Below are 13,487 nucleotides of genomic sequence, written 5' to 3'. Positions count from 1 at the left end.
AAACCAAGCTGGCGACGGCCAAAATCCAAGATGGTGACGGCCAAAAAAACTGGTAGTTGCCATGGATACAATCATTTACCTAGTTTTTCCTCTGCTTCAGTAACAGTTTATGCTACTTCATATTTTTACTCCACTATATTTGCAGATTAAAATTTTAAATACAAAACATACAATTGATACAATATGATGGATTATTTAACTACCCAGTTGTAGAATACTATAAATTCACCTGTTGTCATTCCCAGTTCAAACCCCCCAGTATCCCAATACACAATAGTTTTTGAGCTCTGTCATTCCCATTGGAGAGCCAAAGCACATTTTCTCTCCACTTTCAAGGTTTTCTTTTTATGACTTCCTCAATATTTCTCAACATAAAAACACCAGAGCTTCCTTGATAATCGAACAATATGATAGGTTTATGTTATGGCCATCAGTTTTAATAGCTATTAGGGCAGTTGCCAACGTTTCTTAATGGTAAAGTCCGCTCCTGTCAGGCCATAATTATGTCATGGCAACAATGTTGGAAGACAAAAAGCCTCTTCATCAACAAATCAGCGCGATGCAAAGAAGGTTGACAAGGCAAAAAATCTGGCGTTAGGGACACAATGTTGTAACTGGGGAGGGCAGAAGGACAGTGCAGTGATTTAGGACGTGAAAAGAAAACTTTTATTTGACAAAAAAAAAGGCTTAATCGAAGAAGAGCAAATTGAAAAGGAACCAAGGGCAGCGTTGCAATCAATGGCATTTTTCTTAAAGGATTCAGTGCGAGCAGGAGGGGAGGAAGGTTATGCAGCCTGTTACGAACTAGAATAGGACGGAGAAAAAAGAAAAGTGCCAATTCAATACCCTGCAAATGCATAATACATCGAGAGAGAATAGAAGAGAGAAATTGGTTGGTGAAAGATAGGAGGCACCTATATAGTGTGAACATATTCTCTGTGAGATGTTTCTTTTATTAACTGTGTATGTGAGTGTGTTTATACGAGAGAGTAAAGAAAAGGGAGGCGTTGAATTGGAAAGACAGTCCACGATTGGGATTGGCAGATATTTCACTTTTAATATCGTAGATTGAGCTGACCAGACTTCCTCAATATCCAATTTGATTCAGCGGAGCAGATAATGTGAGATATTTTTTTTCCGGTTTGACCTGCACGACTTTCCAAGATTATGGAAATAAATGGACGTCGTTTGGGCTGAGACTGATTGCTTAATGAAAATGAGGTAAACTGCCACTATTAAAGTGTAAATTGGTTGCTGAATTTGGAGTCCCCGTGTGAGATAGAAAAGCGATAACGCGTTGGCTCAAATTTGTTTTAACGCCACTAATTTCTTTAAGGCAATTTGCAATTTTTAGATTGTAGCGGGCTCAGTTTTAAAGCTAGAGTGAAGATACTGGTATCATATGAAATGATAAAACCTAAGGAATCCATTGGTACCAACCATGTCATACTAGCTTGTTGAAAAAGAGGCTAAATAACGCTCCAAACTTGGACTAAATTTTGGCGAGGAAAAACTGACTGAGTTTGAGCGATTCTGAAAATCCTGCTCCGACTGATTCCCACTCCCTCCGTCGACTGTACTCCTTTACTGCCTTCATGGCAGGAAAGCTCGCCGGTGTTCCTCCTCTTCAAACAAACACATTAAAGGAAAAAGCGTTTTCTCTCTCGTCCCCCCCCCCCTCTCTCTTTCCCGCGATGCACCGCTGTTCGCTAACAAGAGAGGACAGCCAATCGAAGTGACCCGCCTTAAGCTCGCCGTTTCCCTGCTCTTGTTTTCTGTTTGAAAAGCGGCACACTCTCATAGGCCATTTAGCCAGTGCAGTAATGACAGAGGCAAACATTTGCTCGATCTAAAACAGCACAAATGGATGTGGGAACGGGCTCAGAGAGGAGACAGCCCTCCTTTGTTTTGTTTTTTCACATGTGAATGGCTGCAGGGGGAAGAGCACTTTCAACAATACATGCATGTCTTTAACCATGTGTGTGTTGCATGCTGCATGCTTCAAAGCCTCTGTTTGCATTCCTGCACACACGTATATGCATGTTACCCCAAATGGCCTGGAGAGGACTTGCAAATGAGAAGCTTCCTGCACATCCAGGCATTTTGTTTTTCTGGAACATTAAGCACAAGGCTCAACAAACACACTCTTCTCATGAGGCATAACCTCAACATAAGGACGACGCAGAGCGAGAGCTGAAAGAGACGTCCGTGTTTGTGTGCCGGCTTATATGACCGTTTTCGTCTTTCAAATGAGAAATGAGCTCGTCTAGCCATGCCGGAGCGTTCTTTCTGCAATGCATTGTGGTGCAGGATGGAGCGCATTTTAAAGATGAGAGAAGAGAATGATGTTTTAAAGAAGAAAAAGACAGCCTGAGGGTGTTTCCACTCGTGGTCTGTTGGGTTTATTTGAAGGGAACCCTGGTGTGATTGCAACATTTGTGCTGTTTATTTGAACAGCAATGAATGAATCCCTAGTGTGGACACAACACTGAGAACGTCTTGGTCCGCTTCCAAGTAATTGTGGTGAAAATGCAACATGGATCAACCACAAGATTATATGCAACTACGGATGAATTTCTAAATGAATCACGTAATCGTTAAAGTCTATAAAATGTCCGAGGACCGAGGTCTTGCTCGGTCCGACCAATAAACAAACCAAATAAAAGCGAGGAATCTCAGTCTGTCTGTCTGTGTGTCCTTCGCACATCACAAGAACCGCTCATCCGATCTATTTCACACTTGGCGGGTGTATTGCTGGGGACCCAAGGACGTGCAATGTCGAATTTGGTGCAATTTGGACACGCAACACATTCAATATTAATAAACTTTGAATAAACAAGTGAACAGCGCTCTGCACAGAAGCAGGCACGTGTTGCGAACTGTCACGCACCCCGACAATGCTGTAATGCCGGGGGCAATGCTATCGGTTCTGAACGGGCACATGCTCTGAATGGGCGGATGACCAAAAACCAAGATTTGGTTACGACCAAAAACCAAGATGGTTACGACCAAAACCAAGATGGTGACGACCAAAATCGAAGATTGTGACAGCCAAAAACCAAGATGGCACCAGCCAAAATACCAAACTCGAGGCTTCAAAGCAGCAGTCCACAAAACAATGGGTGACGTCATGGTGACTACGTCCACTTCTTGGATACAGTCTATGGTGCAAACATGTTCTAAAGCAATTTTAAATGAACATTTCACTGATTTTACACATGAAGTTCAGTTTACTTGTCACAAGTACCGCTGAGCCTGTAAAAAATGTTAATGTAACTGTATGATGTCCTCTGTGGCTCCTGGGGAAGCTTTCTAAAGTTTGAAAAAACAACTGATGAAAAGACACTACTGAGTTGCATTATGGGAAATGAAGGATACAAGTTAAAAGTTAGAATAGCTCAGCCTGTGTTGCTATTTTTGGTGCTTTCAGACAGTGAGTAGGTTTGTTCACTTTGTCTTAATCCTCCAGATAACTGGCCAAATGTAGATGATGCAATGTCAAACAGAGGATTTTAGTGCGACTAAAATGAGGTTTTGCAGCAGACAAATGTGCAGCTTTCCAATGCAACACTACAAAACGAGCGCTTCCCTCTGGTCTGTCAGATTTAAACGCCGTTCGACAGTCATACAGGGGAGAAATCCATTGCAGGAGAGGCACCGGCATCGATTTCAGCCTCATTTGTCCGGAAAGCAACGCGGCAATGAGGCCTGCTGCGCTCCGAGGCTCGCTTTATCTCGACTGGCACATCTTGCTCTCTTGCTTTTGTTATCGCCGAATGCTATCGCTCTTTATTCCATCGGCACGAAGAGTAACACACCGCTTAACACAACAAGTTCAGATATGTTCTCTGGGGGCTTTCAAGAGGCATTCAATACCAGCCAGAAGTAGGCAAGTAAAAGGAAAGTGGGTATATTAAAAAAGGCAAATTACAACACAAAGTTTGCTTTTATCATGCTCTTACCTGTAATGTCAGGTTTCTGTGGCATGAAGAACTGATAGAAGGTGGGCTCCGACAGGCCCTTGACGTTGCGCGCTGTGATTTCCACTTCATATCTCGTGTTCCACTGCAGCGGCTGCAGCATCGCGAAATCATTCGCTCCGGGGACGAGCTTGGTCATCCACTGCTCCTCTTTATCCTGAGAAAAGGGGAGGATAGAGGAGAGAAATGTGAATAAATTACAACTTTAATCAATGCTCGACATTTCATTTTTGTCGGCAAGCGTCAAAGGAGAGCAGAGGAAGTGTTGTTCTATTTGCAGTTTACCCTTTGTGTTTTTAATCTGGGGATTCGGAGAGGAGTTGAAGTTGTGAACCGCCCACACAGATGCATAGGTTAAAAGAAAAGGTAATCTTTTTCATCACACTAGTATCTCTTTCTCCCTCTTCCTTATATCATTCTTCGCCGTGACACCGATTGCAAACAAAAGGATTGAAAAACTGGCCTAGAGCTGCACACGTGCCAGATGTGCTGTGCGCTTACCATTCTTGGCACCAGGACGGACAACTGTGCAGAAACGGGCGTCAAGGTCCAGGGCGTGAATGTATTTAACATTTGTCTGGATTGTCAGGTGACTATGATGGGTCTGTGTGTGCATATTCAAGTCTAATCTCCATCCTTTATGCGTGCGCCTCCATGATGAAGCACTTCCTGATGCCAGACAAGGTTGTGTGATCACTTGGGTGTGAAGCGCTGGCCCTCAAAGAGCCTCGCTGACCCTCTTTTCCAACGCACGTTTCCATCTGTATTGTTTTAAATCTCAATGAGATGGAGAAACGCCTGCTTGGACACATTGAGGAGATAGGAGATTTGGACAAATCCACTTAGTCCTGTGGAGAGTTTTTGTACGAGTGCCATCTATTCTGCAGCCTTATCTTGCGAGTTTAAGCTGCTTTTTTTTTGCTATTTTACACACACAAAAATGAGCTACTTAAATGGATGAGTGAACTTGGAGAGCTTATGTGCGCACTCTTTTTAAACATGAATTGTAAGTGACGCAAGGATAGAAAAATAGAGATTCTCAAGCAGAACATTATTCATTTTGCCACCAACGCACCCGCTCAACTCAGTTGTCGGGACGCTACCGAGCCAGTGAGACACGCGCACTCCTCTGGGAGGAAAACGCACTCTCAGAGGCCTTATATGCTCAGCAATGTGAAAATCATGAGACAGCTTCAACAGGATTATCAATCTGTTGATGTAAATATTCTCATGGAAGTCTACAAAATAACATCTCGACTCAAACTGGGAGTTATCTCGACTGGATTAAAGGTAGATTCAGAGACCTGATTGTAGTCGCCATGTTTAACAGTAAATTACTCACAGTCTTGTACTTGACTATATACTCCACGATGGGCATCCCTCCGTCGTCCTGCTTGACCAGCCCCAGCCGGTAGGCCTTGCCCATTCCTCGCTGCCCGTGAACCGCCGGCGGACTTGGCTCTCCTGAGGGAGACACCAGGAGGAGGCTTCAGCTGAGATGCAAAACAATACGTCTTTGTGTGTTTATTCTGTGTGTGTGCGTGTGTGTGTGTGTGTGCATTCCCAAGGAGGGGAGCAGGTGGCAGTGTGAGATATGAGATAAGGATGCAGTACAAGGAGAGAGAAGCTTTAAAGCTGAATTAAATTCATATTACGAGGCAACTCCCGCTGCCTGGCTATAACTAATGTTGACTGGAGGTTCTTATTATTCACTGTATTTTACTAATTGGGTCTTCTTTCTAACATTCATTCTCAGTAGCTGTATAATATTAATGGTGGGAAATATTTTTTTCTATGGCCTCGCCAGGATTTACTACAATCCTGCTGTGCCGGAATGCCAGAATAAATAAAATGCTTATCATAAAACCCCCGCAGTATATAATTTTAATGCAGCACTTTTACACCGAGACACAAATTTGACAGGATCTATTCCAAGCCCCAATAATCTGGATTCATATCACTGAAAAATGAGGAGGTTGTAACTATTTCAAATATATAAGCACGCCGGAGTCTCATAAGACGGCAAATAGGACTCATTTCACTGCAAGGTGCTGATGCTTTGAATATATTTTGCAGCAAGTATCTTTCTCATATTAATCCAAGTTAATTTTCATAGCAGTTTTATCTCCCATTTCATAAAACATGACATTTTTGAACATTGGCGTTTGCATATTTATGAAATGCTAAGATGTGCCAATAATTAACAATTAACCCAGCCTAACTGCTATGAAGCCATCGTAGTTATGAATTAAAGTGACTGGATTCATATGCAAGTGGCTGTTAGAAGCTCTTATTTTGAAGGACGTGTCAGGAAGCGAGCTGCGTGTGTGGGGGGGAACAGATGCACGGTGGATGGCGACTTACGGATGGGTATGGTCTGGAAGGTCTCCGTGTGGCTACACTCTCCCTGACCCTTCCCGTTGACAGCTGCCACTCGGACCTCGTACGTTGTGTTGGGCTCCAGCCCCGTCAGCACCACCGTCGCTGGAGAGAGACAGGACCAGAGTTCATGTCACCTGGAAATATGTGGCGGCCATCAATCATGTAGATAGCAGAGAGGATCATTAATAAAGTAAATAATGCGCTGGTTAGATGAAGAGCTGCAGCTGACGTACTATCACTGCAGTTTGTGAGAAGTAGCACACCTCCACGGTTCCACATGGTAATGCCCTCAACGTGCAGGTCTATAAAGAAATGTTTTTTCCCAGTTTGGTGTGGATGAGCTTGACTGGCTTGACCTCAAACCCATCCAACACCTTAAGGACGTTGTTTGGCCATTCAACAAGCACTTCTGTTGGAGGATACTGACACCTTAAAGGTCCCATATTATAAAAAAGTGAGATTTTCATGTTTTTTTATTATAGGTTTAAGTCCTATATAAATACTGTGAAAGTATCGAAACACTCAATCCACAGAGAAATACACACAGCCCGTATTCAGAAACTCTGCATTTGAAACAAGCTGTCAGGATTTCTGCCCATTCGTGATGTCACGAATCTACAATATTTAAACCCTTGACACAATTTTAAACGTAAACTTTCTAAATGTGTCCCAGTTCATTGCTGGTTGCAGTGTATGTGAATGTCATCAGCTGACAGGAAGTACACATGGACCCAAACTGTTGACTAGCAACGCAATTCTGTTGTAATTCTGTTGCAATTCTGTCAAAATGCACTAAAACGGAGCGTTTCAGACAGAGAGTAAATACAGGCATATTCAGGCGGACAGTATGAGGAAAATAAAGTTTTCTTTGAACATTACAGCATGTAAACATGTTCTAGTAGAAACACAAAATACGAGTATGAACCTGAAAATGAGCACAATATGGGACCTTTAAAACTAATGGTTTTAGATAGAGAGGTTCAACAATCACATATGAATGTAATGTTCGAGTGTCCACATACTTTTGACTTAAGTTCCCCGACGGGCTCCGCCACCAATTCAACATGCTGAATCGTCTGAAAAACCTCCGACTCGGGCAGACTAGAGCCGCCGTTGTGGGACACACCACCAAAACTAGGCCGACAGATGCTCACAGATGGCCACAAACCGTCCGACGGCCAACCGGCAGTTTGGTGTGTTGAGGCCAATAGTTTGGCTCATTTTCTGTAACCAGTGTAGCATTAAAGCATGGCGGACTTAGCAAGCTAGGTAGGAAGCCAGCGGTCCGCTAGTTGGCTAGCTAATTTGACTCAATTACTGTGGCTCTCGCTTTGCAACGTTACTACTCCACTGCTTGTTTTAGTCGCTACTGTAAAACCTCACCTCAGTGAGTCCGCGACTTGCCGCAAGTCGGTTTAGTTTATACAGAAGTCAGCTTGCTACACCGGTTGCAATGGCAACAGTACACTTAAAAATAGTTGGATATACTGACTATTGTATTGAGTATTATTTCGTTTCGTTTCAATAGAAAGGAAAATCCTTGAAAGTCCAATTTTTGTCCTCATCTCTCATTAGATAATCATAGCAAAGTAAAGTAAATATTAGGCTTGTCACGGTAGTCGGTGTTACCGGTGTGCATTACTTGCCCACCGCTCCCACCATCGTTTCGCTTATTTTTATAGCAATGAAACACATTTAGTTCATTTTGGCGTTCAGTCAGAGTATCGAGTAGCAGGAGTCAGATTTCACACGCACGGGACGAGAGAGAGTTGACAGACAAGACGATGGCGGAGGATTTGGCGTCAAAGCGAAAAGCAAAAGCACCTATTAGGCGATATTGTGATGTGATGATAATGAGGCAAACGCCTCACCGTGACATCCCTATACATCCATCCATCCATTATCTGTAACCGCTTATCTTATTCAGGGTCGCGGGGGCTGGGGCTGGAGCTGATCCCAGCTGACATTGTTACACCCTGGACAGGTCTCCAGACTATCACAGGGCTGACACATAGAGACACACAACCATTCACCTACGGGACATTTAGAGTCCACAATTAATCTAATCTGCATGTCTTTGGACTGTGGGGGGAAACCGGAGCACCCGGAGAAAACCCACACTAACATGGGGAGAACATGCAAACTCCACACAGAAGGGCCCCAAGCGGGGTTTGAACCTGCGACCCTCTTGCTGTGAGACCGTGCAGCCCCATCCCTATACAATATAAGTAAATAATGATTGCTAGATTGAGGAAAGTATGACAGCTTCCTCGAATATTCCTCAATGAAGCTTTGAAGCCCCAAAAATGGTATTCGGGAGAACCCTACTTTTGACCATTTTCTGAGTTTCAAAGCTATGCTAAATGTCTCTCCAACCAGACCTATTACCTTTATTTTTTAAAGAAAACAACGCATTTTTTATGGTATTTATTCTACTTTGGAGGAAAATATATATATTTATGTAATGAAAGATCATTTGTTATGCGTTCATTTGTCTCTCAGTTTAGACACTTTAGCTGTATTCCTAAAATATAACTCAGACAGAGGAGCTGCAGTGCTCCAGTAAAAGACTAATAATAAACAGTATGAGTAGATTATTAGTATGTAAATGCAAGATAGCATTTGCAATGTAAACACTCCATTTAGTGTAATTGGTAGCAAATGAGAAAGACGCTCACCTAATGTACGGCAATATTAAACAATAAGTTCTAATAGACGATATATATTCACAGAAGATTATCTTTATGTACTATTCGAATTGTACCAACAGTAAAACAGCCTAATCTGTTGCATTCATACTGTATTAATTATTGAAGAAAATCTCATTATCAGAGCACATTACAGATCCCTATTTAAATCCTACAGTCACTAGAGTCTATGCGCATCACCTTCACTATTCAGAGTCGGCAGCGTAATGAGCTTGAGTGAAACTTGTTGTTTTTGTCAGTGTGCACAAATTAAATACTTGAATGGTAATAGGTGCTTTTGCACTTCTTTAGTCCTGGAACTGAAAACAAATTCTGCAATTTGCAGCGGTGCTGGGTTACTTTCCAGGCTATAAGCAGACATTTCAATTTGGGCAAAAGCATTGAAATGAAACGAGTCCAGGCATCTCATTATATTGAAGAGTTCATTGTGAGCTGCTGAGGAGATCTGAAGTGGCGTCTATGATTATATGACGCCACTTACTGGTTTGTAATTAGTCGCAATTTTAATATTTTATTAATAGCCTTGAATAATATATCTAACTTAACAGGTAATTTATCCAGTTTCGCTCCTCCCTTTACTGCTAAAGTGCTACCTGCGGTTTAGTATTCGCCTCGCCTACATATTGTAATTGACTCTGAAATGAGGGATATTAGTGATAAGCCCTTCAGGTTTGTCAGACCTGCTTCTCACCCGCCCATTAGTCCCCTGGCTTCCACTTTTCCAGCCATCCATCCTTCCTTCACCTCATGGTGTACTTTCCACCAGCAGGCTCAGAAATCAATTTGGAGTCGTAAAGCATACGAAGAGGAGGCGCGTGCTCTTTCGGCTCAGCCGGGTTTTCTGGCGCTCTCCCCCACGAGGTGTTTGAGGTGCGTCAAGAGCCCGACAACATCTCAGGGCTAAGGGCTTTGAAGGATCGCATGGCAGATCATGTGATACGGCTTCTACTCGTGTGGGATTGGTGTCGTTTTGATGTGCGGTGATGGTTAACAGGCACTGGTAAGATGCCTGACGGGATGAAGTTTCCAATTGTGTGACAAACTTATAGATATTTCTCAAAAGTGAAGTAGTTTTATTTCCCTTTGGTGACTATGTAGAATTGGTTTAAGACAGACTCTGAACGCTGAAGGGTCATTAAACTCATCATTTATTATGTGAATGGGAGAATTTTAATTCCATCCATCTATTATCTGTAACCACCGTTCGCCAGACTATCACAGGGCTGACACATAGAGACAGACAACCATTCACGCTCACATTCACACCTACGGGACATTTAGAGTCAATTAACCTAACTTGCATGTCTTTGGACTGTGGGAGAACACCTGAGCACCCGGAGTAAACCCACGCTAACACGGGGAGAACATGCAAACTCCACACAGAAGGGCCCAAAGCTGGATTAAACCTGCGACCCTCTTGCTGTGAGGCAACAGTGCTAAACTCAATTCATGCAACAAAAATAAAAACACTCATTTATAAATGCAAAAGGATTGAACATCTATTTCTTGAACTGCTGCCATGCAAAAACAATTTTCCATACATTTACCATTGGCCGAGCATAGGGGTGGAATTTAATATTTTAGATTCTTTCCTACTTTTGTCAGGCAGCCATTGGTTTCCACTCAATTCCACATGTTTTCAGGCCCTGTCTACACGTATACAGATACTTTTAACAACGTTTTGGCCTCTTGTCCACCCGCAAACTTATATTTTTGAAAACGCCTTCTAAGTATCCGGGTGGACGTGTAAAACGGAGCGTTTAGGAAACAATGACGTCCTCTCCTCATTTCGTGCACGCCCATTGTTGCTTTGTGTAATGAGCATGCGCCAGAAACAATAACAAAGATTTATTTGCGATTAATTTGCGATTTACTATGGACAGTCATGAGATTATTTGCGATTAAACATTTTAATCGATTGACAGCCCTGAAATTTACACACAGATTGATTTGTAAAGTCCCTGTCAACAATATTGTAACTTGGACAAAAATGCACTACTCAAGCAAGTGTCAAGAGTCTGACATTTGATTTGTATGCCATACAAAAACGAATGGAAATCAGTGGCTCAACAGTAGTAATGTAGGAGGACATGATAATGCACAAGGGAAAAGCGTGCAATAAGAACGCCGTTCTTGCTTTTGGCGTGTCGTTTGTACGCCATGTAGTCTGTACTGACTGCGATACAAATGCATCTGCGTAAATATGCTACGCTCAGAGGTAGTGACGTGGAATAAAAAGTGAGAAAGACTGCTTATGGAGGGTGGATGGGTCCAACAAACACAGGACTTTCAACTGGAAGATCGATGTTTGTTGTCACATTTTTTAGTGAGATTTGTGACGTGTTTTCAGTACTTTTGTTACGTTGTTTCCTTACGTATTTTACGTACTTATTTTAAGGCCAACCATGACGTTTTTCCTAAACCTATTGCCTATCCAACACACTCTATCTACTGGTGGATCTTGGCGTGATATTGGGTTGTGCATAATGTCTGGTATGACCCTTTACCATCAGCTGAGAAAATGACTTTGATCAGTGGATTGTAAAAACCTCACAACGTCTCTGACATGTCTTCCAGTGGCCTATTTTTGACATAATAATGCAAGTTTTTGTTCTAGAAAGCGTGTAATTAAATATGTGGATCACTGGTACTGATCGCCCCTCATATACACTGTTAACAAACCGCTCTGTCCATGAAATGAGCCGAGCATGTGAAAGCTCCCTTATTGATCTGACAACCTGCCAGAGACGGAAATAGACGCCTCGTGCATAACGAGGTCCACCTCGACGGCACACTAATCGTCCTTACATTTTGAGCACATATTACAGTAATTATCTGGTGTGAAGGTGCGAAGACCTTTCACTGTTAAGCTTATTCAAATATGACTCCCACTCACTCTGGATGCTGTGTGACTTGACGTCCCTCCAGTCCTGCGTGCCGACCTCCTTGTACTGGACCAGGTAGTAGCTGATGGGGACGCCTCCGTGCGAGTCGGGCTTCATGAAGGTGACGGTCGCCAGGCGCTGGGACACGGCCGAGAGACGCACCGAGTATGGATTTGATGGTACATCTGAAAAGAGAAAATAATGGAAATTTGAATTATTTCAAATATTAGTTTTGAAATTAGGGCTGTCATTCGATTCAAATTAATTTCTTATCTGTTCAAAATGTACCTTAAAGGGAGATTTGTCAAGTATTTAATATTCTTATCAACATGGGAGTGAACAAATATGCTGCTTTACGCAAATATATGTTTATATTTATTATTAGAAATCAATTAACAAAAAAAAACAATGACAAATATTGTCCAGAAACCCTCACAGGTACTGCATTTAGCATAAAAATTGTCATTTATTATCATAAAGTGGGCATGTCTGTAAAGGGGAGACTCGTGGGTACCCATAGAATCCATTTTTATTAACATATCTTGAGGTCATAGGTCAAGGGAACCCTTTGAAAATGGCCATGACTGTTTTTTCCTCGCCAAAATTAAGCATAAGTTTGGAGCATTATTTAAACTCTTTCACGTCAAGCTAGTGTGACATGGTTGGTACCGATGGCTTCATTATGTTTTCTAGTTTCATATGATACCAGTATCTTCACTCCAGCTTTAAAACTGAGCCCGCTACAACATCCGAAAGATTGATTGACTTTAACGCCTTAAAGAAATTAGTAGTGTTCAAATGAATTTGCGTAAATACGCTATTATCGCGTTAACTTTGACAGTCCTAATTGAAATATTTTGCTACTTTGAGAGAAATAAAACGCTTCAAACCGTACATATGCATCGACATTTGCACAATAAGAACAATAAATGCATTTTCTAACTGAAGACGAAGGTGCTCTTAATGCTGCAGACGGCTCCTTCTACCTATTACATCACCGTCATCCCCCAAATCAAACTAAATATAGAAATCATTGCCACAATAACTGTGAGCCTTGAGAGCAATTTAAAACAATTTACTTCATCTGGAAGTGACTCAGCTGCATCTTTCATTAGTTTTAGGACTTGTTTTAGTCGCAAACCAACATAAACACTCTTTTTTTTTTAGTGTGCGTCTCATTATCTAGCGGTTTAAAGTTTCGCTTTGAAGAGTCCTCTCAGCTTTCAGTCGGAGATCCTCCGAGTCTCTACTGCTGACTCAAACTTTTACAACTACATGAGTGTGTGTGTTCCTGCACCATTGTTAAGTGTCAGAACAACTTCCAAAAACACATTGTTTCCTCCAAGACTACATATTAGGTCAGCTTTTTTGCTCACTACTTTTCTCCTCAGCCAGAGCAATTCAATCTGCACTAAAGATAATTGGACTGCACTGTTGTGTATTAGCCGGCGCTACCGTAAATTAGGGAGTACTTCAGTAAATAGCGAGGGGTATGGTAAATCAGCTGGCACTATTTGAGATTAGGCTCGGGG

General features: G+C 42.2%; 1 protein-coding gene across 4 annotated transcripts in view; it reads right to left on the bottom strand.

The window, feature by feature from the left end:
* Positions 1 to 13,487, bottom strand: part of ncam2 (neural cell adhesion molecule 2) — a 349,407-nt gene that overhangs the window by 30,097 nt on the left and 305,823 nt on the right. For all 4 annotated transcript variants that reach the window (XM_074627437.1, XM_074627435.1, XM_074627434.1 and 1 more), the window contains exons 12-15: positions 11,967 to 12,140; positions 6,345 to 6,464; positions 5,323 to 5,444; positions 3,963 to 4,137 (exon numbers count right to left, since the gene is read on the bottom strand). In XM_074627437.1, coding sequence (XP_074483538.1) covers positions 3,963 to 4,137; positions 5,323 to 5,444; positions 6,345 to 6,464; positions 11,967 to 12,140 — 591 coding nt within the window. The remainder of the gene's footprint in view (positions 1 to 3,962; positions 4,138 to 5,322; positions 5,445 to 6,344; positions 6,465 to 11,966; positions 12,141 to 13,487) is intronic.

The sequence above is a fragment of the Sebastes fasciatus genome, chromosome 24, assembly GCF_043250625.1.
Source record: "Sebastes fasciatus isolate fSebFas1 chromosome 24, fSebFas1.pri, whole genome shotgun sequence".
Classification (NCBI taxonomy): domain Eukaryota; kingdom Metazoa; phylum Chordata; class Actinopteri; order Perciformes; family Sebastidae; genus Sebastes; species Sebastes fasciatus.
Note: the sequence above shows the minus strand (reverse complement) of the source record. Positions and strands in the feature narration are given on the sequence as shown.